The sequence below is a fragment of the Gobius niger genome (assembly GCF_951799975.1).
Source record: "Gobius niger genome assembly, chromosome: 16".
NCBI classification, from domain to species: Eukaryota; Metazoa; Chordata; class Actinopteri; order Gobiiformes; family Gobiidae; genus Gobius; species Gobius niger.
This window is the reverse complement of record NC_136867.1, coordinates 12661085-12684394: the sequence shown is the minus strand read 5'-3', so window position 1 is coordinate 12684394 and position 23310 is coordinate 12661085. Positions and strand designations below refer to the sequence as shown.

The window sequence follows — 23310 nt, the reverse complement described above, 5'->3', positions numbered from 1 at the left end:
GGTTTGCCTGATTAGAGTGTATTTGGAGTCAAAATACAAATTTCAACAACCATGTCACACGTGTACATAGACTATATCAGCAGTGAAAATGTGCAGAGAAGATTAAACCACAAAATATATCATTCAAAACATTATTTCAATATGATCTTCATCTCACCTCAAGGATATTCTAAAGTAAAACAATACACACGTAAATCTAAACCTAAGCGATCCAATAACAACGCTTTTATATTCATAATTGTGACAAAAAGTCTTCCACCATCATGGGCACCTCCCGCATCTCGAACCCTGCGCCCATCCATGGCACCCACATGTTCCTCACGTGACCGCACTGTTTAGGAGCAAAGCTTTCTGGGAAGCGGGTGCTCATGGTAACCAGTGTAAACAGCATCCCTGCTTGCTCTCTTGTCATTAGCTCATGCTTTAAGCTCTCCAGATTTACTTGGCAGCTGTCGAATCGAGCGAGCAACATGACTTACAACGGGGAACAATATTACGAAAAGATAGCGTCCATTCAACAAAGCTTACATGAAAGGTAAGGCTAGCTCGCTCTCGTGCCTGCTGTTAGCTGGGATGCTAACGAAATAGAGAGTAATAGAAAGGGAGGCTGCCGTAGATATGGTCAGCACTGCAGCAGATAATGTTTATGGATTCTAGGAAATCGGAATGAAGGATGGTGTTAACTTTGTGTTCGTCTGTCTGTGTTTGCAGGGAGCGGCGGAGACTTGAACTGGAGAGAGAACTATTTGTTTATTGCAGATCTGATAAAAGAATGTAAGTCGATGCCTGGTCTGTAATTTAGCTATTGGTTATTATTGACCAATGACTATGAAAATCCGATATTGCAATCTATTTCTATCTTATGTGACTTGTCTTTAAAGATCACTGCATTTGCTATACATTTGAAGTGTTTTCCCTCCTATAAAGCGAAGTCGACACTTCTTTTTTATGATTGCAGTGAGGTAAAAGTTCTCCCTTGTTTTAAGTTCGCAGATGAAGTGTTCCAAACTGCGCAGTTATCTCAGGGAAATTTCTGACAGAGAGGAGCGAGCAAAGAGGAGAAACCTTGAACTTCTGAGAGATGTGGAGTACATAGAAAAAGGCATGAAGAAGCATCAACCAAACCATGACCCTCTTCTGCAAAAAAAGGTGATCTCGTGCTAAGAGTGGCGTTTTCATCTCCCTAAATGTGTATGTAATGTATTGTTTTAAAGGCGCATTATGGAATTATTTATGTGGAAAGAAAAAAAAAATGGCTGTGTGAGTGGTCAGCATGGCGCCTTTACTTTCCATCACGGTGGCCTCTACAACGCTCCAGGGTCAATTGTTTTGTAGGTTTTCTGGTGAGAGCGTCCGACAGAAGCAAAAACCAGCCAGAAACTCTAAAAGCAATTGATCCTGGAGCCGCCGTGATGGAACGTAAAGGTAAAGGTAACCTCTCATACAGCCACTGGGTCACTGAAAAGTCAAATAAGCGATAATAAAAAGTGTATTTCTTTTTCACGTAAAAAGTTCAATTTTGCACCTTTCACGTTAATTGAAAATGAGCAGATCAACAAATCATTTACAAACAAACATTTATTTGAAGAATCTTTCAAATGCGCTTTAATGATGCCAAGACATTTTAACTCAGTGGCAATAGAAAATTAAGTACAATTCAGTAAGACAAAACTCTGAACTTCAAAATGATCGGTGATGGCTAACACACTGGAGTGCTTCAAAGATTGTACTCCCTAAAGCACTAAAATAGTTTTATTTAAATTGTGTTGATATCATTTATTTATTTGTTAAAAGTAATGTATCCAAATGAACCTAAAAGCCTTTAGTTGTCATTGGCAGTCTCCAATTATTGTGCATTATTCTTTTTTTCTTTTCTACAGACTGAGGTTATGAATATGATTTCCAAGTTTATGGATGCTGGAAAAATAAACCATCAAAAGACTGAAGCTGCTAAGGTAATGGCTGTTTTTGTAAATGCCATTTAATGGTACATTATTGTAAGCCTTTGTGTTTTTCACCTTCTAGAGTTATGATCATCTGAGTTATTTTGAGCTTTATTTAGCTTGGCATTGCAAAGAAAGGCACTCTTTATTCCTGGTAAATCTTTAAGAAGTCTGCTTTTAAATTACTAACACTGGTTTAATCCTAACTGGTGATGTGGTTCAAGCCCATAACTGCTTTCTCCCTTTACTTAAAGCAGTTAAAGCTCTTTTAGATAAAATGTCTAAGACAGCTCATAATAACTTGGAGCATGCTGTCTCAAGCAGTCACTTGTAACTGTGTGTGCCCCCCTCCCTCGCTGTCAATATTGTAATGAGCAAAATGGTTCCGTCACTCCATTATGCATACAAGCCATTGGCTGGCAGTGTGCATGTCCCTCAGGCTGCAGCATTCATTAAGGAAAGCTTACCGGGCTGAAAGCTGGAGACAGATGATAACGGGATATGATTTTCATATTTAATGCATTCCTTGGAAGAGCACACGCGTGCCACAGATTGATAGAAGAATCAATTGCTACTTTACTGAAACACTTTCTACTTTGCCCTGCAGCTACCGATGGAATCACTCAGCCAAGAAATTAACTTTTCCCCTTTTTACCTACTTTGTGGATCTGCTGGGCAGGCTACATGGTTACAGTGAATGTTATTAAGCAGCTAACTGTTTGGTATTTAAGACGCTTATCAGAAAAGAAACAGAAGCCTTGCTTTTTGTTATTATGTTTCGAAGGAGGCTTTTTTGCTTGACTCTCTCCTCCCCTTGGTGACACTGCAGACATGAATCAAAACATTAAAAGTTTAACATTGATCTTAAGACATTCTTCTGAAATGTCTTTTGAAATAAATTCTAACCTTGGCTGAACTAACTAGCTACACTTTATTACATTTCTAAGTTAATTATAAGTGGGTAGTTATTAAATTTGATGAAATCAGACCTATCTCATCTGTCATCTTAAAGGAATAGGCCACCATTTTTACACACTGAGATGTTCTTACCTTAGCTTAGATGAGTTGATACGTAACTGTCTGGTCTTTGTGCGTGCCCTCAGTCACGCAAATAGACCAAAGACGTTGTTAGCATTTGGCCTCTCCCAGCATATTCCTACAGACTAAAGCTAACAACGTCTTTGGTCTGAGTAAGAACATATCTCAATATGTAAAAACGGTGGCCTCTTCCTACTATTGACCTAATATCGCAAGTATTTTCCCCTTTTTTTTAATTTCAGGTAAAAGTCACGCTACACCAGGGCATGTCATTTACTGATCCAGCTAACATGCCGACAGAGTTAAGTGTAATGGGCCAGAAGACAAGAGATGGTCTCACAAGTGCAAGCTCAGACCATATACTGCATTGCTCTCCAAAGAGCAGAGTGCAGATTCATGGACATTTACAGAGGGGACTTTTGAAGGAAACTGGAGCCGACTTGGAGGATCCCGTCAGCGAGCAAGCATGTTTATCAGATGACATTTCAAGCTCAAACAATCCCCCTTATGGCTGTAATTTGAGAGACAAATATGAGAGAACAACAGCAGAGCTTCAAAATGTTTGTGCCTTCACGCTCGATGCCAGAAATGTGCCTTCTCTGAGTAATGAACACGTACCTTTACCTCCAGTGACCTTGACAGTCCCTGAAGAGAAGCAATCTCACTGCAGCAGTGGCCCCATGGGAGCTGAAAATCCCATTGTAGAGAAAACGGAGCCCAAAGAATCCACAACCCAGCCACTAGGAGAAGAAAAAGAAAGAGGCCTGATTCCTGAGCACACTACTGGCAAAAAGTGTTTACATTCACCAGGTATGCAACTTCATGAATAATAAAAACAACCGCAATGATTATTCTTATGATTAGGTTTGTGTCATTGTGTCATTTCTGTTTGATTAGAAGGTTGTGAGAGTTCTCTGTCATCGGAGATTGACTTGACTTTAAGCAAATCTAGCGCTTTGTCTATTTCCTTGACACAATCTGAACTGGAAGAAGACCTACCAGAGAGTGAGGCTGCTGTTGATCATGATCTCATCGAAGAAACTGACAATCACTACCAGCACTGTCCAAAATCCTCACTGCACTCCGATCGATCTGACGGACCAATGGAAGGGTAATACATTCTGTCTTTTTTACTGTTTATGATATAAAACAGATGGAACATTTCAGTGCTATCCAAAAAGTACTCTCTGCTATCTCTTTAGATCTTGCGGATAAGAAACTATAAAAAGAACCATGTTTTGTGGGGGAAAAAAGTACAAAAGCATATCTGACAGACACTAGGATAGTGGGTGTCAGTCCGTGGCAGCGAGCGCGACAGCTGCAGCAGTAGCAGTCATGCACAGCCCAGAGCCTGTCACTAACAGTATTGCCATAATCCAAGATAATACTGTAACAGAGCAATTTTCTGCCTCAGAGACCTTAGGAAGTCCCCAGTGGAGGGGGAAATTTGTGGCACCGCAGAGTGTTGCAGAGGGTGGGCGTATGGACAGCACTTACAGCCACAAATCCTTAGCGTGACGATAGCCTCTGAGTTGAAGGATCATTTTGGATGAGGTTGGATACATATGAAAATCCAGCCAGAATCCTTAATTTCTCAACCATACTTTGTGAGAAGGTGCTTATGTCAATTCAAAAATCACCTATGTTTTAAAAGTAATCTCTGCTACTAGGCTATGGCCACATTGCTAACAGTGTAAGATTATTTATATATCGAACTGCATGTCAGCAACCCTGGTTTATTGCTCTAAATATATTTTTCTCTCTTTTAAATACTTATATTGTTTCCTCTGTACAGCACCAAACCTAAAAAATCTATAAGTAAGCTTTATTTTGGTCAAACATAACTGAATATTTTATTAAACTGCATTAATATTTGTTTTAATATTTACAGCACAGTAATAGCATGGTGATTGCATGGAAATAGCATGGTACTTAAATCAATAGGTTAGCTTTAAAAGATGGCAAATATTGTAAACACATGAAAACAGACACCCTTACCCAATATTAAGTCTGTAAATGACCAGGGTTCACAGTAGTATTTTCATGATAACCATATTGTAAAATTGAATCGCACATATTCTTGTAGCTTTGTCAAATTAGGGCCTTTGCTCTGCCTGATCCACTCAGACCTCAGACGCTAAGCAGGGAAGGGCCTTGTCGGTATTTGGATGGGATACCGTTTGGGAAACACCAGGAAGCCTGGGGTGAATGTAGTGAGTGAGTGGTTGGTGGTGGTTGAAGGGCCTGATGGTGCAGACTCGTTGCCTCGCTTCTGTCAGTCTACCCTAGGGCAGCTGTGGCTACAATTGTAGCTTACCACCACCGAGTATGGAGTGAATGAATGATGCACGGAATTGTAAAGCGACTTTGTACATCTGGAAAACCGCTATATAAGAATGTATTATTATTATTATTATTAAATTGAGTGATTGCAGAGTAAATAATAATTATTTTCTTGCAGTTTGATTTGAGTGAGGCAGGTTATTGCTAGTCAGTGGCTTAGGGGTGGAGCCTTCACTCACTGTCAATTCCAGTTTAAACCATGTTTACAGCTATTTACAGCTATAGTGCTCATTATGTTACATTGTAAGCTTTCCTTGAAACATCATTTAAGTGTTCCTGCTATTCCTGTTATTACTTGTGGTTTATTTTCCTACTCCTTGTGTGTAATGTTGGCCGTCTGAGTCGATGAAATTCCTTTGACATCAATCACTCAACAGTGAGGCCATTCCATGTGCTAAATCACCTTGAGGTCACCACTGCACACTGTTGAGCAATATCTCTGCAGAGATGCTGACCTCTTCCTCTGAGCTAACAATGTGCTGCTGATGATGTCGGCGCATGGACAACAGCCGCATCTAAAGTGAGGTTGCAGACCTTGACATGAAAGCTGGCAACAATACAATGAAAGGTTTGTGGAAAAAACCCAGCTAATTCACTTTCTCCCTCTCTAAAGGTCTCTTTTTGAAGAGCATTGACAAATAAAGTGGAAAGAGAAAGATGACTATTTCAAGGCCCATGCTGACGATGAGGAAGAAAAGAGCCCAAGCTTTTGCCTGTACTACTTCAGCCGGGCTCAAGAGGACTCAGCACAGACAGATTACACACTACAGAATGTCATGGATATAATTCAACTTGCCACCTTAATCAGGATGTTTCCAGGAAACAACCTGCAAAAAAAAACTGGGGCAATTATTTGCTGACCTCTGACCCAAGAGCCTGCTAAGATTGACATCAATTCTCCTTTGGCTTTACTTTGGCCTTTTTTGCTATGGGTGGTTTTCAGTCTCTGGTTTTGAGTTTCTTGGGGAATTCTTGTTTTTTAGACATGGTTTGCATTCAGTTTAGACAAAACCCACAGAGTCACTTTCTCTGTTTGAAAGGTTGTTATTTTGAAAGATCATACCTTTTATCTAGCAGTGCTACATATTTTGTGTCAGGATTTATGCCTAAAGTCGTACATTACTGTTTTACAGGCTGAATCATCAGACAGTTACGTTGAAGTTGTGTGTTGTCATATCTATTGTGAAAAAGATGGACAAAAATGTATCTCACATTCATCTCGATTGAATGGCTGCCTGTTTTAACAAATAGAAGACCTTTATTTCCTATGTGTTCTACAGTTTTATCACATTCACAGCTATGTTTTTCAGCTTGTCTCTGAAAGGACTCTACACGCTTCTAGACACTATTGAAGAACGGCTTCATGTTGAACAAAGCAGAGTATATAGTAATCCATCCCTCGGCACAAAGGAACTCAATAGACTTATTAGGTAAACCCGTTTGACTTTGTTGTTCTTGCTACTCCAAAGCATTTCTGCTTCATCAGAAAGACCGTGCACGTTTTTAGCATGATAAGTGGTCATGGTGTGTGTAGTGCGCGCAACTGTTGAACATGACCAGTGGACTCGATTCACAGCCTTGTGGCCCCGTGGCTGACTGCTCTCTGTATATTGGCCAGCCTTTGTAACTGCGGAGGGGACTTGAATGGCGAGGACCCTAAAGCATGTGGAGCTGTCGTCCTTCACGAGCTGCAGAAGTTGTCATGGAGTACAGTGAAGGGCTGCCTGCTTCCCCCTGATCTAGTGAATGGCCACCAATCCTGCACCGCGGATGAAATAAGGTAAGTGCATAGTGAATAAACGATAATACATTTCACCCTTGCAGTCTTTGTGATAATCTCGTATTGTTTTTCATGTTGTAGTGGTTTCGAAACCTTTAAGACATTGATTGTGATGTATGATGTGTACATGTGCTAAGGCACTTTGAGAAATCTGTTCAATGGCCCACACATATCAGTGCGCTAAAAGCTACAGGGTTCAATAGACTTTTCTTTCCTTTAATAGAGAAACATGAACTTACACTGAGGTGAATTCCGCTTTTGAGAGAAAGAGTGGATGGCCGTCTGCGCATTTTTTTCCTTCTTTTGAACACACTGCATTGGAGAGGGCTGCACATAGAAACGCTGTTGAGATATTGCACATGACCATTTGATTCAGCATCCCTTGTCCACAAATGTAAAGGTCATCTTTGGTGTCACCTCCCGTGGTAAAACTGCACGGGTGAATGTCATGAGTAAATTAAAATGCCCTATCTGTGACTTCCAGTCCTTTGGATAATGAGTAGTTATAGTCTAAGCCAAATCCATGCTCTGCTTCACTACTCTATTGATTTCACTGAGACCTTTCCTGCTCTATACTCAATCCAAAGACTCATCTAGTGGTGTCCCTCTCCCTCCTGCCGAGGTGCATACTGTGTCTTCGACCTTTTCTCTACCTTTCAAATGGGGGCATTGATGGCGGTGTTTATTTGGTGTTAACTGAAATCTATAATTTCCTCCATGTTAAGTTTATTAACAAAGTGCCTTTTCATCGTTGTTCAGAAAGTGTGACTGTAAAACCTTAAGAAATTCTGTGAAATGTTTGAAAATCAAATTAGTGTTGAATTGAACTCTGATTGTGTTTAATGCTATTAAGGGAAATGCCTTTTGTCCCTATTGTCTGTTCCCTGCACACAGCGCCTGTCTCCTGCCTGATGCCGCTCAGCTGTGGGATCGCTGGTTCAAGCACGCCCTTCTGCTCAAGGAGCGCCATGTCCTCAGTACTGAGCACTTGGTCCAGCTGTTCACGCCACTGTTGCTGGAGCGCCATGCCACATATGGCCACCAGGTAGCGTCGGAGGAGCACTTTCCATCTCCACACTTGGCACGATGAAACGGAGCAAACCACACTATTTGTTTCTATTTAAAAAATATAGCAAAAAATACAGCGACATTTATATTGCAGTAAAAGGAAAGGAGATCTGCTGGTTGATGCATGATTGCGCACAAGTGGAAAAGCATGAGAGAAATCTCTCTCTGACTCCACTCTCTCTTTTGCCTGTTTACTCTGTCCTCTCATACAACAGCTGACTCTTCACACACGAGAGCAAACACAAATTTCCATTCATGTCTTGTTGCACAGCCTCGCTGCTCCAACAAATGGGAGCATGCAACTCGCATGCACACCCTCCAAGAAGCCCTTTGAATATTCAAGTGCTGACAGTTGCATTCATTGATATTTAAAATGCAGTGTGCTGTGAGGGCCCTTAGCTGACAGTGTACTGTATTTGACTAAATGTTAGAAAAGAACAAAGGCAGGACAAAAATTAAGACTAAGGACTACATTTTTACTTTTCTCTCAGTATGAAATATTGAGGACTTGGACTGGCGTGTGTTTGTCTCTTCCTCTGCTTTAGCGGTGCACATTTTCTCCAGTTTGGCTATACCAAATATAAAAGCTCCTTACAGCCTACAAGCCAGTTAGGCGCCTCATTTGAAAGCTAAGACCTACAAAAATGATCAGAGATTTTTCCTTGTTGTGTTTCCATGAGTTGTTGCCACATTGTCGCTGCTTTTTTCGAATGCTTTTTTTTCACATTTTGTTGCATTTTTGTAACTTTTTAAAATACTTTTTTGTTGAGTTTTCATCTTCGTTTACATCGCTGTTTTGACAAAATCTTTTTTTCAAGAATCTAAAAGATTATTTTAAAAAAAAGAAAAAAATGTTTTTTTTTTCAAGAATCTTTTAGATTTGGGTCATGCCTGGATACCTTAATAATAACTGGAGAAAATGTGCTCGGTTAAGTTGGGGTTAAGAGGTTAAAATTAAATAAGTGTTAATAATGTGTCATTCTTGACGATGTGACTTACTGATAACAACTGAAAACATACCTAAAGTTTGTCATTGTGAAAATCCCCCTGATCCTCCTCTTCATATTAGTACTCATTAAAAGTTGCACATGGCCATCTGAGGATTAGAAGCACTCTTTGTTGTCAAAAGAGAGATGATCGTGTAGATGACAATGTCTGTATTTCAGGGGAGGGAGAAATCACAGTGTGGCATCTTCCTGCTACTCATCTGCTGAACAGCTTTTCTTAATTGTGTATCCTCATCTCCCCGGAGATAAAACTGAGCTGGAGAGGGAGGAAGAGAGCAGCTTGACTCACTCCTCTCCAGCAGAAGGGGAGATATCCTGAACGTGTTGCACATTAACACTCGGGTGATTGCATTCTTTAGGCGCTTTTCTAATCTCATGGATGAGAAGAGAAGGGAGAAAAAGTGTGATTGAGTGCAGTCGTGAAAGTGGCTGAAATCTTTTTTTGTTAAATGAGTGAGAGTATTTGAAGTTATTTTCTTTTGGTTGTCTGAGTATGCACCCTGGCTGCAGCCCGGTGTGAGCAGCCATGGCCAACATAAATGACTTGACTAATCGCTGAGGGTTTAATTTAACACTTCCTTCACATTGGAACAATTAAGAGTGTGGTTTTAATTTGTGCTGCTTGTAGGCCAAAGTACTGCTGAGGACACTTCTGTCCCGGTCCAGTGAGGAGTGCCCCTCAGCAGAGGACGAGAGTGACGTGTCTTCGTTTGGCCCTGCTCTCCTGCCTACTGGTGGTGTAGCTGTGAGACCACTACTTAACCAGTACAGCCCAGGTTGTGTATGCTTAGTACTTCATGTAATTTGTGTCAATCTGCGACGAGTTCTTTCCAAATCCTAAGGCTTTTTATAGAAGCTGTTGTCTCTATTTGTAGATACGTATTTCTACAACAATAAGATTCATGTGTTGTATAAAGAAATCCATTTCATCACTGAGTTGTGTTTTTTACTGGATAGAATTCTAACTTTTTTATGGCTTAGTGTTTAAACAGTTCCTTTTTATGAGCTAAAGACCCCCCTTCCTATTTTTATCCCTGTGCTCCCTTCTTCCTTGCCTGGTGTCCTCACTATGTGCTTCCCTTTCTTACAGAACTACAAAGTAGTGAAGAGGACAGCCAGGACGAAAGCCCTGTGGAAAGTGTTCCTATTAGAGGTAAAAGGCATTGCCGATGTCTCAACATTCACACTGTTCTTATGTTGTGGGTTGTTTCTGCCCACTGCAGTGAATAATGGGCTCTTTTGCACAATGGCTGTGCCAGGATGATCAAGGTGAATCCAGGGTCAAAGTCCCACCTGAAGAGCTGTGCTAGTTCTCTCTTAATTATCTGAGAAAAAATACCCATGTTTTGAGCCTGGTCTGTGGTATTCTGCTCAAATTCATTGGCTCTACATTATCTGGCCGCTTTAATTGACAGGACACCCAGGTGGGAAGCGCCAGAGATCTGTCATTGCCTCTCATTATCTTCTAAACAATGCCCCACATTGCTGGACTTGAAAATACTAGATGTGTGGACATCCTGGCAGCACTTGGTGTGGCCATCCCTCGACTGCACCTCTGAAATGTAAAGCCATTCTATATTGCCCTTGGCTATCAGATTTCCTACTGAGTTTTTCATGTCTGCATCCCTAAGGTGCACAGCCAGCAAAATGAGTCCAGCTTCAAATATTTACGCTTAATCAAAAGAAACATTATCAAAGAAAGATGACTTGAGATTTTGCAAGAACAGGGGTTTATTGTGCTGGGTGACATCAATGTGACAATCACATAGTGTGACCTTGAGGCTGTAAGTAATTGCCACATACACTGTGCACCTCTTGTGGCTTTGGACCAGTGCTTAATTTGAGCCCCCGTTTAATTTGACCCCCACCTTTCAGTTTGTCAGGCTAAAAGATCTGGGAACTATTTAAGAAATATTTGATCTGATATAATGGTGTTTAATGAGAGTGTTCCAGCAACTGTTTTGGCCTCTTTCCCGAATCCATCACATCAGACCAAAAGTGTTCCTGAAACTACTCATTTATAAATTAAGCACTGCTTTGGTCTATGTTAAGACTAAAACTAAAATACAATTGGATTTTCTCACTGACATTTTACAAAGTTAGTATGATAGAATTAACAATAAAGGTAAATGAATTGAATTAAAGCTGTTCATTCATATTTCAGTTTAAAAGAATAGATACAGAAATGGTTGGCAATGCAAAGCTTATGTTGTTTTTTTTACGTCTATTTAATCAAAGCTGTCCCATCTTTGGTGGCACGGTAGCGCAGCGGGTCAGAGCTCGGGCTTCATAGCTAGAAGGTCCCGGGTTTGATTCCCATCTGGACGGGGCCTTTCTGTGTGGAGTTTGCATGTTCTCTCCGTGTCTGTGTAGGTGTTCTCCGGGTACTCTGGTTTGTACAATGTACAATAGGTAAATCCTCCTGCCAGATGATTCTGACCCTCAGCCTGGCTCCACATCTGGAGATGGGTCCCCAGGCGCGGGACTGCCGTCGCCCACTGCTCCTTACGGGTCATTTCAGCTGCGTCAAGGGATGGGTTAAATGCAGAGGACAAATGTCGTTGTATATAAGTTGTTGGACAATGACAAATAAAGCACCTTAACCTAACTTTAACTTTATTAACAGACCCAAAAAAAACTTTTTTTTACAGAATCAAAGGCATACCAGTTGCTTAAGCAGTCAGCCATGCAGAAACGGATTTTGAATTTTAAAGAAGAGGAAGATCATAAAGAAGATGTTCTCTCTGGTAAGAGAGTTGTGGCTAATGCATTGTATTCATTGGATGTGACTTCTGCGTTTTCCTAGAGACTACTGCTGTGTGACAAAACGCTGACATGATGATAGTTTTGTAGTGATTGTGTTGTTTATGAGACATGTAATGTAAGTGTCACAAGCTAATGAGAAGTAGGTACTGGAGGTTCTAGTATACAGTATCTTGGAACTGCATCAGGTTTGACTCAAACTGCGTTTTTCCGCTGTCCAATAACTCTTTGTTTATGAAGCATTCGTCGGTAAAATCCATGCACAAATAACAGGCTTCTGGCACAAGGGATGGTCACCACAAACAAACTCTTATCTCGCCTTGTGTCATCATTTGGAAACTGAAAATGGGTCATCTCCTTAACATCCAAATAAACATTTTCCTCATGGAGCATTTTGGTAATCTAGAAATGAAAATTAGCTGGTAAACGTTTGCACAACTGCAGGGGAAAAAGTTAGCAGCGTGTATTCCAGCAGCTCTGAGCGTGTTTGTGTTCCTGAGTGAGCTGCGTGAGGGCAGGTCTGTAGTTAGAAATGGAACCTATATTTGTAAAGTAAGTCTAAAGTTGGAAAGATACAGTTTTTAAAAAAATCAATGATCCCAGGATGCTGCACTTTTCACTTCTGTGGCTGTGTTTTTGTTGGATTTTCATTTCCATTTAATCGGTTTATGTTTTCTTTTTTAAGGAATAAGTGATGACCATGAAGAGGACTTGGGTTGGGCCAAACGCTCCTTACATCAAGACCCTTACCCCAGGTAAAACACTGTTTGTTATTCTACGGGCCACAGGTAATGGACCACCAGACACCAAAGTGCCTCATGTCCATTTGCATGGCGGCCCTGATAATTCCCTGTTCATTTCCATAAGATCAAGGGTGTGACACCCATTAACTTGCTCACAAAGACAAAAGGCCCCTAAGCTCCTCTTACTTATGGTTTGCTTGTATTAACAGTTTTTGATAAACCGTCCACTCTCATAAACAATTTGCTATTACAACTATCTCCAGAGCTGTTGTCAAAATACAAACCGATCAGGTCAAGAAGAGAATCAGGGATGACTGTTTTGGTAGAAGGGGACTGGAGTGTTGACAAGAAGAAACACCCTTTTATTTTATTTTTATCCTTGAAACATATTTAGGCTGCTGAAATCAGAGGGACTCGGAAAAGAACATCTAATGATAAATAGCTTGGTGGGGGCTAACACCATCATGGATACATTTGAATATATCCACACGACTTCATCAAATCTGCAATTGCATGCCGGGTCCTCAGAGCACCTCTTCACTACGAACCCATTTGGGCTGTAGTAATGGCTGGGTAAACGTTATGAGGAATAATCTTCTCTGATTTCATGTGATTACTGGGCACCACGCTGACACAAGGGCTGAAGTCTGAATCTCCCTGGCCTGGCAATCCGGCACTCCCAGTCTGCCTATTAGCCCTGGGAAGGGCCTAATGGGCTGGCTCTATTGTGGTCCTCATTGCTGCTGATGTCTGCCTTTGCCAGACCCACTGACCACCCTCTTTAATAAACATGAGCCAATTTTAGACCGAGACCCACTCAGAACGTGATTAATGTGCATGGAAGGACCACAATATGTCTGATTATATAAAAAAGAGCCCCAAAAATTAAGAGAAGCAAAGAATGCTTCTTGCAGGGTTGAAATACTTGTAAGTGACTTATTGCACTAATGGCCTGTAACACATCTCTGACTTTTTTGTCTTTTTCGGGATGAGGTGAGAACCACAACCACTACATGTTCAGATTGTCTTTGCGATCTGGTCCCACATGTGGACCCTCTTCTAACTCCATTCATTTGTCTCAGTTTATTGACTATACTATGTAAGTGGCTTGAATCCTGTATGTTTCCACCAAGCCTGCCGGGTATTCCATTGGCTTCTTGTGTCACACTTCTGCCCTTTCTCCATCTGTGTGTCCTTCTTTTTTATTCACCCTCTTTCTGTTTACTACCCCCTCCTCATCCTAGTTGTTAATTATTTGCTTTATTTTGTCAGTGAGATGATGAGTGACTTCAAAAGAAGGAAATGGCTGGACTCAAAATACAAAAACTGCTTCCTCTCTGTTGTCTTCGACAATAATTATGATTTTTCAGTTAAGCCTGGACTGCAGCAGAGGGATTGTAGTTTAAAGCAGAGGCTTTGGTGCAAAAATGCATTTATAGCCCTTTGTGAGGTTCCTCATTATGTGTGGGCCTGATTCATTAAGTAATTGGTTTGCAGTTGTTTACATGAGTATTAAGGCCTTCTATTCAGGGCCTTTGAGAGATACATTGTGCAAATGTTGCATGTTATGAATGCAGAATGAGAGGCGGGGGGCCAGAGCTATTGGCCAAACACTGCACTCCACTGAAAAGTGAGAGAAAAGCGCTGGGCGCTGCTTTGCATAGCAATGACTGGGCTCTTAATAAGCTTTACAGATTAAATACATGCAGTCTATACAAGATGCAAAGAGATACTCTTAACACATTTATATGTGTTCATTTCACTATTATGGTGTTTGAGAGAATCGAGGTCTTTTTTCCCCTTCTTCTTTACACTCTCCCACACAGTGTTTTTCAGGCAGATACTTTTATCAAATGTGCTGTTTATTGTATTGTAACTGGTGGGGAATCGACTGATCTGCAACATTTATCAAGGATTTCTCCATTAAAAATCTTTTGCTGTCTTTGTGAGTCGCAAAGTAAAATCACTTTGTGGTTGAGTGGGGATGAAAGGAATATTGCACGAAGGAGTGAGTCTTAACAAGCAGCTGCACTCCATGTAAAGACCACTTGTTCCCCTTTGTATGTTGGTGCATGCCACTGCTTCCTCTCGTGCAAAGCAGTATTGTGCCCTTTGCTACTGTTGGCATTTCAATTTCGAACAACTGCTGTTTAGTACCTTTATAATACAACATCGACCATAAACCATTGCAGAAATGTTTGTGCAGATTATCAAGTAAGGTCGCACTGACGAGAACAGGCTCTAAAGTGCAAAAAAGAGGAAGAACTGATCAGAATTATTTTAGTTTTTGTTTATCTTCATTTCAATCATCAATAATTATTTTCTTTATCATTTTACTTTTTGCAACATTGTGATAAAAGTAGAGAAATACAAACATCTACTATTCATTTCCTGACCAGATGAGATCCCCATCCTGCACCTCCCTCTTAGTACTGAGTCCATGTTCAAATTACATTTTGAAATGTTATTAAATAAATCATGATTTTTGATAACAAACAACTAATGATACACGAATTGGAGCGCGTACTCTAACTTTCTTAACACATTTGTATCATCCCAGTTCTTCACAGAGAGGAGTTCATGAGCACGTGTCACAACTTTCAGGGAGCAAATACTGTTACGGCAATGTAAACAACGACAACTACCCTGCAAATTCATTGCTGATTTCAAGGCTTTGTAATTCGATTCACACGCACACCATGGTCTAAACCCATTTTATTCCACCAGGGGAACAAAAATCAGGTAGGGCCTATAATGTGTGGTGTAACTCCATCTCACGCAACACATGGCAGCTATTTCACATTCAATTTGTTAGTTGACGGCAGAACTCCCTGAGAGCGTCGTCGTTGTTGGTGTAGTTTTTTCTTATTATTATTTGACTTTGAAAGAAGCTCCCTGTCAGTGTCTAGCCTGCCTTTAAGTTCTCCTGACTCCCCTCTACTACAGTTCAAATGGCTGGCCAACCGCTTATCCCTTTTTTTTTTTGATTATTTAAGCGCAGTACCCAGTCGCCGCCAGTAGAGAGCACTCACATGTCAGAAAGTGCCCACTCATCAGGTGCTTGTCCTCGCCGCTGTTGGCCCCCCACTAAAGGCTGAGGCCCGTCTCTGCATCCGCGCGCAGCCTGAGCAGAGTATCCGAGGGTCGCAGTTGGAATAGGAGTAGGTGTAGATGGGAGTGATGAGGTGATGGGTCTCCCTTTACCTTTAGACGAGCACCGCTGCGTTAAAAGTGCCGTTGTGCTATTAGCATCGCGTGTGGGTGGCAGGAGCTTAAAAAAAAAAGAAAGAAAAAAAAGCCAGGGTAAATAAAGGCAGTTTTCCAGCATTGTATCCAAGCAATTGTTTAGCGCTTGGTAAGCAGTAATTCTCACACACTGATCACATGCAGTTTCAGTTTGATTTTTGAGGGTGAGGCATGACCACATCATGTAAATGAGGTGTGTTGGGGTCTCTACAAACCCTGTGTGTATATTGCAAATTAACCGTTCAGTGGCATTGTTTCAAATCACACATCCTAATTTTTTTGAAATGCTTTTGTTTTCTTGAATGCCAATAAAGGGCGTCCCTATTTCGACATAAACCAAGCTATTATATTAAATTGCACAGTGCCCAAAGAAAAATAATAATGAAACACCTATATACAAACACACAGGTCACACTGACTTGCCGATGTATATCAGGCAGAAAGGGATGTTAAAACGCGTGATAAACAATAATATGAAACAATTGTGTGTGTCAGCGACAGGGAATGAGCGAGGCATTGTGGAAAGAACATTGGAATCACAATAGCTGTAATTTGCATCATTTTACACATTACATTCACCTCTCCCTCTCAGAGTTTATAAAATGGAGGCCAGCGCGCAGTCTTATATATTCAGATCATTGCCTCAATTAAGGGGAACTCAGCTGAAGATGAACTGGCATAAATGTTTATGGAAACGGAATATTAGATTGGTGGGGTCACATCCAGACTGGGCTCCCTATGGTAATGGCTCCGTCTTGAAATCAGAAATCAGTCCTGTCCCTTGCTGAAGTGGAACAGCTGATAGACCATTCCCATCCCGGGGGGAAGTTGGAGGAAAGAAAAAGCCCAATTTACTGTCTGTAACAGCTATTATTGTGGTAAAAGAGAGGAAGTAATCGCATGGATTATGCCACATTTTGGGGGTTGCAGGCGTCGTACGCTGTTCTGTCCTTAACTGTGGTAAATGGATACTCTATTCCCTATGGTTGTGTTGCTTTAGCATCTGAGCTTTAAGTGACTGTTTAAGAGGCTGAATGTGGATTCCATGTTCATGCCTTAGCTTCGGAGCTCTCATCAATTGGCATATTACTTTCACTTCTTAATATGCATTTTTAGGCCTCTTTGCATATAGTTTAGCTCATACAAAATATATCAAAGTCAAGTGCATATTAGAGTGCTTGTCATTTATACATCAAGAATAACCTTCAGGAGTTAATATCACTATTCTGCCAAAGCTCAAGCTAATCGCATTATCAGGTAAAAACAAAAATATATATTATATTGTCTTTTGCCTTCCATGATTATAAATAGATTAACTGGGCGCTTTAGAACAGTGCGAAGGACAACCTTTGTGAAGTCCTTAACATAGATTTTACCGTAAAAATGACTCTTTAAACAATGCAAAGTACGTTTTGTAATATACCTGGAACAGACATATTGCGGTTGAGAGAATGGCGTGTACGAAGTCAGTCCACTCTGGTCATGCATTGTGACTGTTTAAGCATTGAGACTGTGTTTTTTGCCAGAGCTCCCATGCGTACCTACCAGCAGCTTTTTTCCCCCTCCCCATTTCCAGAGAGAACCTCATCAGCGCTCACTGCCTAAAGGGCCCAGACAAATAAGCCATATAGATATGTTTGCTAACCTGGGAGATGATGAGGATATATTGTGCACCTTTCAATAGGCTCTGTGATGATGTAAATTAAGAGGAGCCCTTTAATAGTGGGACAGGGGGGCCTTATTGCATATGCATTGAGCTAGATCAAAGCCTTTTTGGAGGTCACACATTTACATAGTGATATCACTGAAGCTATGGGAACCTGGCAACCCATGCTATTGGACTATTTTGGTATAAAGAGAGTCTTGTTGTAATCCTTTGGCACACTTTAGCACAGGAGTCAAGAAAGTCCCATCTGCCGCTCGGTGTTCTCTATAGTAAAATAGTTTATATTGTTTATTCATGTTGAAAACTTTGTGTGTCCAGTTCATTCGCCTAGCCTTTCATATTAGCTATTTTTAGTGTAACATGATTTCATCAAAGAAAGTCTATGGCAAAAACTTGCAAGGCTAACGTTTTTATGTGTTTCCAGAATGGAGGAGCTGAACTCAAAGGTTTCTTCTGCTCTACAGTCAAAAGGTGAGCATAGACAAAGTTGCCTCAATAGCTCGCAAAAGACGGTGTCAAAACAAGGTTAATTACATTACAGATTATGATAAAGAGTGTTTTTGCGTATGTGTGTGTGTGTATGTATGTGTGTGTGTGTGTGTGTGTGTGTGTGTGTGTGTGTGTGTGTGTGTGTGTGTGTGTGCGCACAGGGGAATGATTATGAATTTTTGAGTTTCAATCAAGCACCGACTGTTTGATTATATTTCTCTGTAAATGCAATAATGCTTCTGAAGTATTTGCTAATGGAAAATTACCTTGAAGCTAAAATCAGGTTTGTGAAAGCACGTATACGCGCTCTTAGCTGCTGCCTCGTTCACCGATTAATGAGGAAAAATATATCTGAAAAGTACATTTAGGTCATATTGACAGGTACGGCTTCGTCACTGAAAAATGAACTGGAAACCTTTTGTTGAAGTTAAAATGAATACAATAAGGGAGCTCTTTAGCTGTCTCGACCTCCGTTTTTTATAGTCCCAGTTCTATTGGGTTTTTAAGTTTCAATCGGATCACCCAAGACATGTGAGTGAACAAGATGTAGATTTAACACATTCGAGTGCATAAAAGCGAGATTGTTAAGATCGGAAATTCAAGGTAATCTTGGCTTCATTCCATTCATTCAAATGCCTATAAAGAAGGTGTAGAATGGGCTGTGTAAAAAAAACATCATGCAGAGGTTACACTTAATTTGAAGTGTGGGTAAACATTTATTCTGATAATGTCAACTTTTCTTTTTTCCACGCTCTTCTGTAATAGCATTCTGGGGAGAATCAGATGACAGCAACTCTGAGATTGAAGCGGCCTTACGTCCTCCACCTTTCAGCACAAACAATGTTGACACGGAAGATTTCTACAACTAATACATCTCTAGATCTGGTGTTTTCTAACTACGTTACATCTGAGCGGAACCTTCAAAGGAGCTTGCCTCGTGGAATTTATCCCTGACATTTTTCTACTAAATGTCTGGTCTGCTTTGTAAATCATATGCACAGTGTATTGTGAAAACAAATAATGAAAGAAAACAGCTCTCATGGGTAAAGTATGTGAAGAGTTGTCCAACACTCTGATGTTAACCCTGCTTCAGTCTCTTTATCTGAACAACTCTCGCCGCTCATAATAACAGCTCCAAATAGATTAAACTGATCTTTTAAAGCGATTTGTTTGCACTAGGCTGGAAATCATGCATTTTGAATGCCGCGAGCATCTCCGAGTGCTCTGCCTCCAGCCTGCTCGAGTGTAGTGATGTGAGTCACCTGTGAAACGACAAAGCACAATGGCCACTCGGCGCGCTGTGCCGCGACCCCTGACCCCTCTGAAGAGGCCCATCTCCCGGGGCACAAAGTGTAGCGGCGCTAGCAAACTCTGTGTTTAGAGCATGTGGGCCAGCACTTAAACATTTGCATTTGTGGCGGGCGCTTCTTTAATAAATGTGCTTATATGACACTTTTTGCAGAAGCCAGGTCTAAATTGAACAGTACAAACGAACCAGGGGCAGCACAGAGAGCATTGTTCTGTTTCTATTAATAGCTGTGTGCTGCTGTGTGGGAGGTTACATTTACAAGTTTACATTTATAGTTCATTATGTCTGTGGTGTGAATGTCCAAATGTGCCGTTCTAAAAGCCTCTGGCATCTGTGTCAGTGCTGAGATTCCATTAGTCAGCTTTAGGTGACTTTACATGCCTGAACCTTTTAAAGGAGGACTCCACATTCATTACCAATAATGGCTCCAGACAGCCCTGACCCAGCACAGAAAAAGGAACTGAGGCAGAATCATTTAGAGTTTGCTAAAAGGCTTTCTCACATAATATCCATGTTAAGGAGCATGTCAACAGACACTTATGTGAGACAGACAGCTCATAGTAGCAGCGCAGCTAGATTGTATTAATGTGTACAGAATAACAGGGCAAGGAGGAGAGCCTCTGCCTCCAAGTCACAAAGGAGATATGTACCCGGCTTAATTGGCAACATTTTAACATGATTCAAGTTAAAGCTATGCTGTGTAGCACATCAATACATAGAATGAAGTACATTATGCCCGACCACCATACATGGAATAATTTATTAGTATTTGAGCGTTTTTAGCACTGAAAAATGCTCAAAGCTAGTGAGTTTACTGTGAGCAAGCTCTTCTCAGACTGAAATGTGGCTATGCTATGGGCATGACATGAGCTGGTCTCCGGGAGATGTAGCTTCTGTGCAACAGATGGCTAAACATTAAGTTTAAATATGTTAATAAGTTCTCTTCAAATTATTTATTATCACAGTTTTCACATACGGCATTGTCTGTGTCCAGCCAATCATTGAGAGCATGTTTGGTATCGCCAGCATATCTGTTAGTTTTGCAACAGTGTAGTCTGTGAGGTCACTACATATAACCGTGAGTGCTTACAAATGTAATCCTTTCTGTAATATTTGCATTTATATTTACCTCCTTTCTGTAAATTCTCAGTAGTTAGTGCATTCATATGATAATTTCAGACTTTCTGTTAGCGGAGGGGAGAGGGAAAACACATGCTTGTATATACGGATAAAGTCAAGGTTTTGTATTGGTAAGGTGTCAAGGATGTAGAACCTCTTGCATATTATTATAAAAAAGTTATATTCAAAAGAATTGTGGTGCCAATATTCATTTTCAAACTTGAATAGTTGATACAGTTATATGGGCAGGAACATCTTCCTCAAAGCAAAGAAAATTTAGTTTACCAGATTTTAGCTCTTGACACTTAGCCTTCTGGCGACGGTTTCATTCACATCCGCATAAAGCAAGATGGGAGATTGTGGTTAGTGATAGTGATATCGCACTCATTTGTGCAAAATCTTGAGGGTCATTCTTTCATTTAGCGTTCATTGCCATTCTGTCGGCATTGTAGTATTATTATGAGTCCACAGAATTTCTTTAAAAAATCTTCTCATTCTTAAGACGGAATTCTATCTTCAATCAAGTCCATGAAGTATCATTTACAGCATGAACTTCAATGCAGGTCGGTGGCTCTTGGACCACTTACTGTCCACAGAAACCCAGGTGTGGTAGTTAGATAGATGGTCGCCAAACAAGCTTGAATTTCTATTTCCACAGAACGAGCACTTGATAGCTTTTAGAGTGGGTAGTAAGTCATTTTCAGGCTTGACTAAAGCACGGTGGCATATATCGCTTGTGCTTGACGGCAAGAAGGTCCTGCGCTTGATCCTCGGAACTTAACCCACTGCTACAATCCGCTGTGCCGTGTTCATTTACATGCACTGTCTTGACCAAATCAACAAATAATTATGACTGTATACAAGTGAAAATGTATTTTAGTGATCAAGTTTGATAAATGGTGGAATGCAGAGCAATAATTGTGTCTTTTTTTTCCCTCTCTCCTCTGTGTTCATCTTCAGACCAGCTTGACCAAAACATACTCTCCATCTTTAACACTTTTTGATAAAAACTTCAAAAATCTGCAGTGAGAGGACCCTCTAAAAGTCAGTGAAATGAAAATGAACGGTCTTTTGGGGGGTTTGATGGGATTTTTTGTTGACCTAGCCTGCCTACCTACCCTTTGTCCAATACAATAAATAAAAAATTAAAAAATTCTGGTCAAGAGCAGAGTCAAACGGATTAAACCTTGTGGCAAAGTTAAACACTTTGATTAACAAAGCTTATATCCATGTAATGTATTCTCCCTCACTGGACAGACGGCTCTGGAGTGCTTGGCTGTCATTCTTCCCTCCCTTCTCATATTATATTTTATTTTATTTTTGTCCGTGAATAATCATTTAAAGCAAGGTCATTTTGATCTTCTGCCTCAATAGGCCTCAATTAAATATTCATTCATTCGGATGTGGCCTCTTTAGCTGCTTCTTTGGTATGTGTGCTAAACAGACAAAAGGCTGTGCTTTTGATTAAGAGAGCTCGGGGCGTTTTCAAAGAGATCCGCCGCCATTATATACAGTTAAACAATCTTTCTCAGTGGTTAAATGTTTATTTTGGACACAAATTAGTGACTTTGGCCTTGGACATTAAAACAAAACCAATGCATTCAGTCAGGAGGGCTTAATTGAGCGCTGTCCCCAAGGATTCTGTTCTGCTACTTTCACCTATTCATCCGAGACGAAGCTCAGTTTAATAGCCATTAAGTTGGATATTCAGTATAATTCAACTTCCCACTCAAAAGATGTCATTTTATTTAAGTTGGCATAAATAATGTTGAATATATCCTTTTCTTCTTTTATGAAACATTAGAGGAGTTAAACACATCTCATCTGCCCAATCCTGTAGGAAGGTTTAACTAAAAAATGACGCAATCCATCTTTGTTCTGAAACAGCTCTCCCCTTTGTTCCAGTATAAACAACTTTGCTAACTCTTACCTGTTTCTAAGACTCTTTAGCTGACGGTGCCCTTTAAAATGGGTCTAGATTTCTGATGGAGAGGGCTACAGTGAACTAGTAGCTGACTGAGGGTGTTGGTACATCCTCTTGTGCTGTGGCTGCTCAAACTGCAGAGCACAAATGACAGTTTATGCTCTTTTGTCTACAATGGACAACCCCTGTAGTTTACACACAACTTATAACAAAGTAGTAACTAAGTCAGAATTTGTGCACAGAGAACTTAAAGAGCCGCTGTTATCGACTCTTTAGCCTTTAACCACAGGCCTACTGTTGTTTCCCCAAAACCAAGCCAGAGTTCTGCTTTCTTTCTTGATTTCATTCATTTTTGTTTGAGTAATAAACGTGTGTGTTCTCAAGGAGCTCAAAACGCTTGCTCCCCACCTCCTGATGTCATGAGTTGGTGCTCCCCTGTCTTATTTCAAATATCGAAAGGCAACTGGACTCACTAATGCCTTCATCTCTTATTCATGTGTAGTTTTTAAACTGTTTCACTCGAGGACACAGCCAGTTCTGTGTATGGAAATAGGATTAGTTACTTGAAGGCCTCCCTTTTTAAATGTATTTACAAAACCTGAAATAAAAATAAATAAATAAAGCAGAGTATTTCTTTCCTCTTTATGATAAAGTTGTTTGCAGTGCACAACATACTCCTTAACACTTCTATATTTTGATGCTTACAGTCAGTAAACATAATATATACAAATCTTTTTACCCTAAACTAAACAAACAATCTTACATCAACAACAGTCTACAGTGTTCCTTGTTCCCATCTCCTATGGAACATATTTCTTTGCAGCGAAGCCGCCGCTTTACCATTTGAATTTGGAAAGTATCAGCAGGCGCAG

At 40.5% G+C, this 23310-nt stretch overlaps 1 protein-coding gene across 2 annotated transcripts; it reads left to right on the top strand.

Moving 5' to 3' along the window:
• Nucleotides 1–365: 365 nt before the first annotated feature.
• Nucleotides 366–20157, top strand: kiz (kizuna centrosomal protein). Of its 2 annotated transcripts, none has more exons than XM_079573136.1 (15): nucleotides 366–535; nucleotides 712–774; nucleotides 987–1149; nucleotides 1881–1955; nucleotides 3224–3791; nucleotides 3879–4092; nucleotides 6635–6754; nucleotides 6943–7104; nucleotides 7999–8149; nucleotides 9808–9955; nucleotides 10270–10332; nucleotides 11831–11926; nucleotides 12628–12697; nucleotides 18022–18068; nucleotides 18852–20157. In XM_079573136.1, the coding sequence occupies exons 1-15, from the start codon at nucleotides 369–371 to the stop codon at nucleotides 18953–18955; spliced, it is 2211 nt and encodes a 736-aa protein (XP_079429262.1). In that variant the 5' UTR covers nucleotides 366–368; the 3' UTR covers nucleotides 18956–20157. The 2 variants fall into 2 exon arrangements, with proteins under 2 accessions (XP_079429262.1, XP_079429263.1); XM_079573137.1 differs by having other exon boundaries at nucleotides 959–1149.
• Nucleotides 20158–23310: the final 3153 nt, after the last annotated feature.

Coding starts and splice junctions, on each gene's coding strand:
- kiz (XM_079573136.1), top strand. CDS start 369: ATGGTAACCAGTGTAAACAGCATCCCTGCTTGCTCTCTTGTCATTAGC. Junction 8,150..9,807: donor ATGCCACATATGGCCACCAG/GTAGCGTCGGAG, acceptor TGCTGCTTGTAG/GCCAAAGTACTGCTGAGGAC. Junction 18,069..18,851: donor TTCTGCTCTACAGTCAAAAG/GTGAGCATAGAC, acceptor CTTCTGTAATAG/CATTCTGGGGAGAATCAGAT.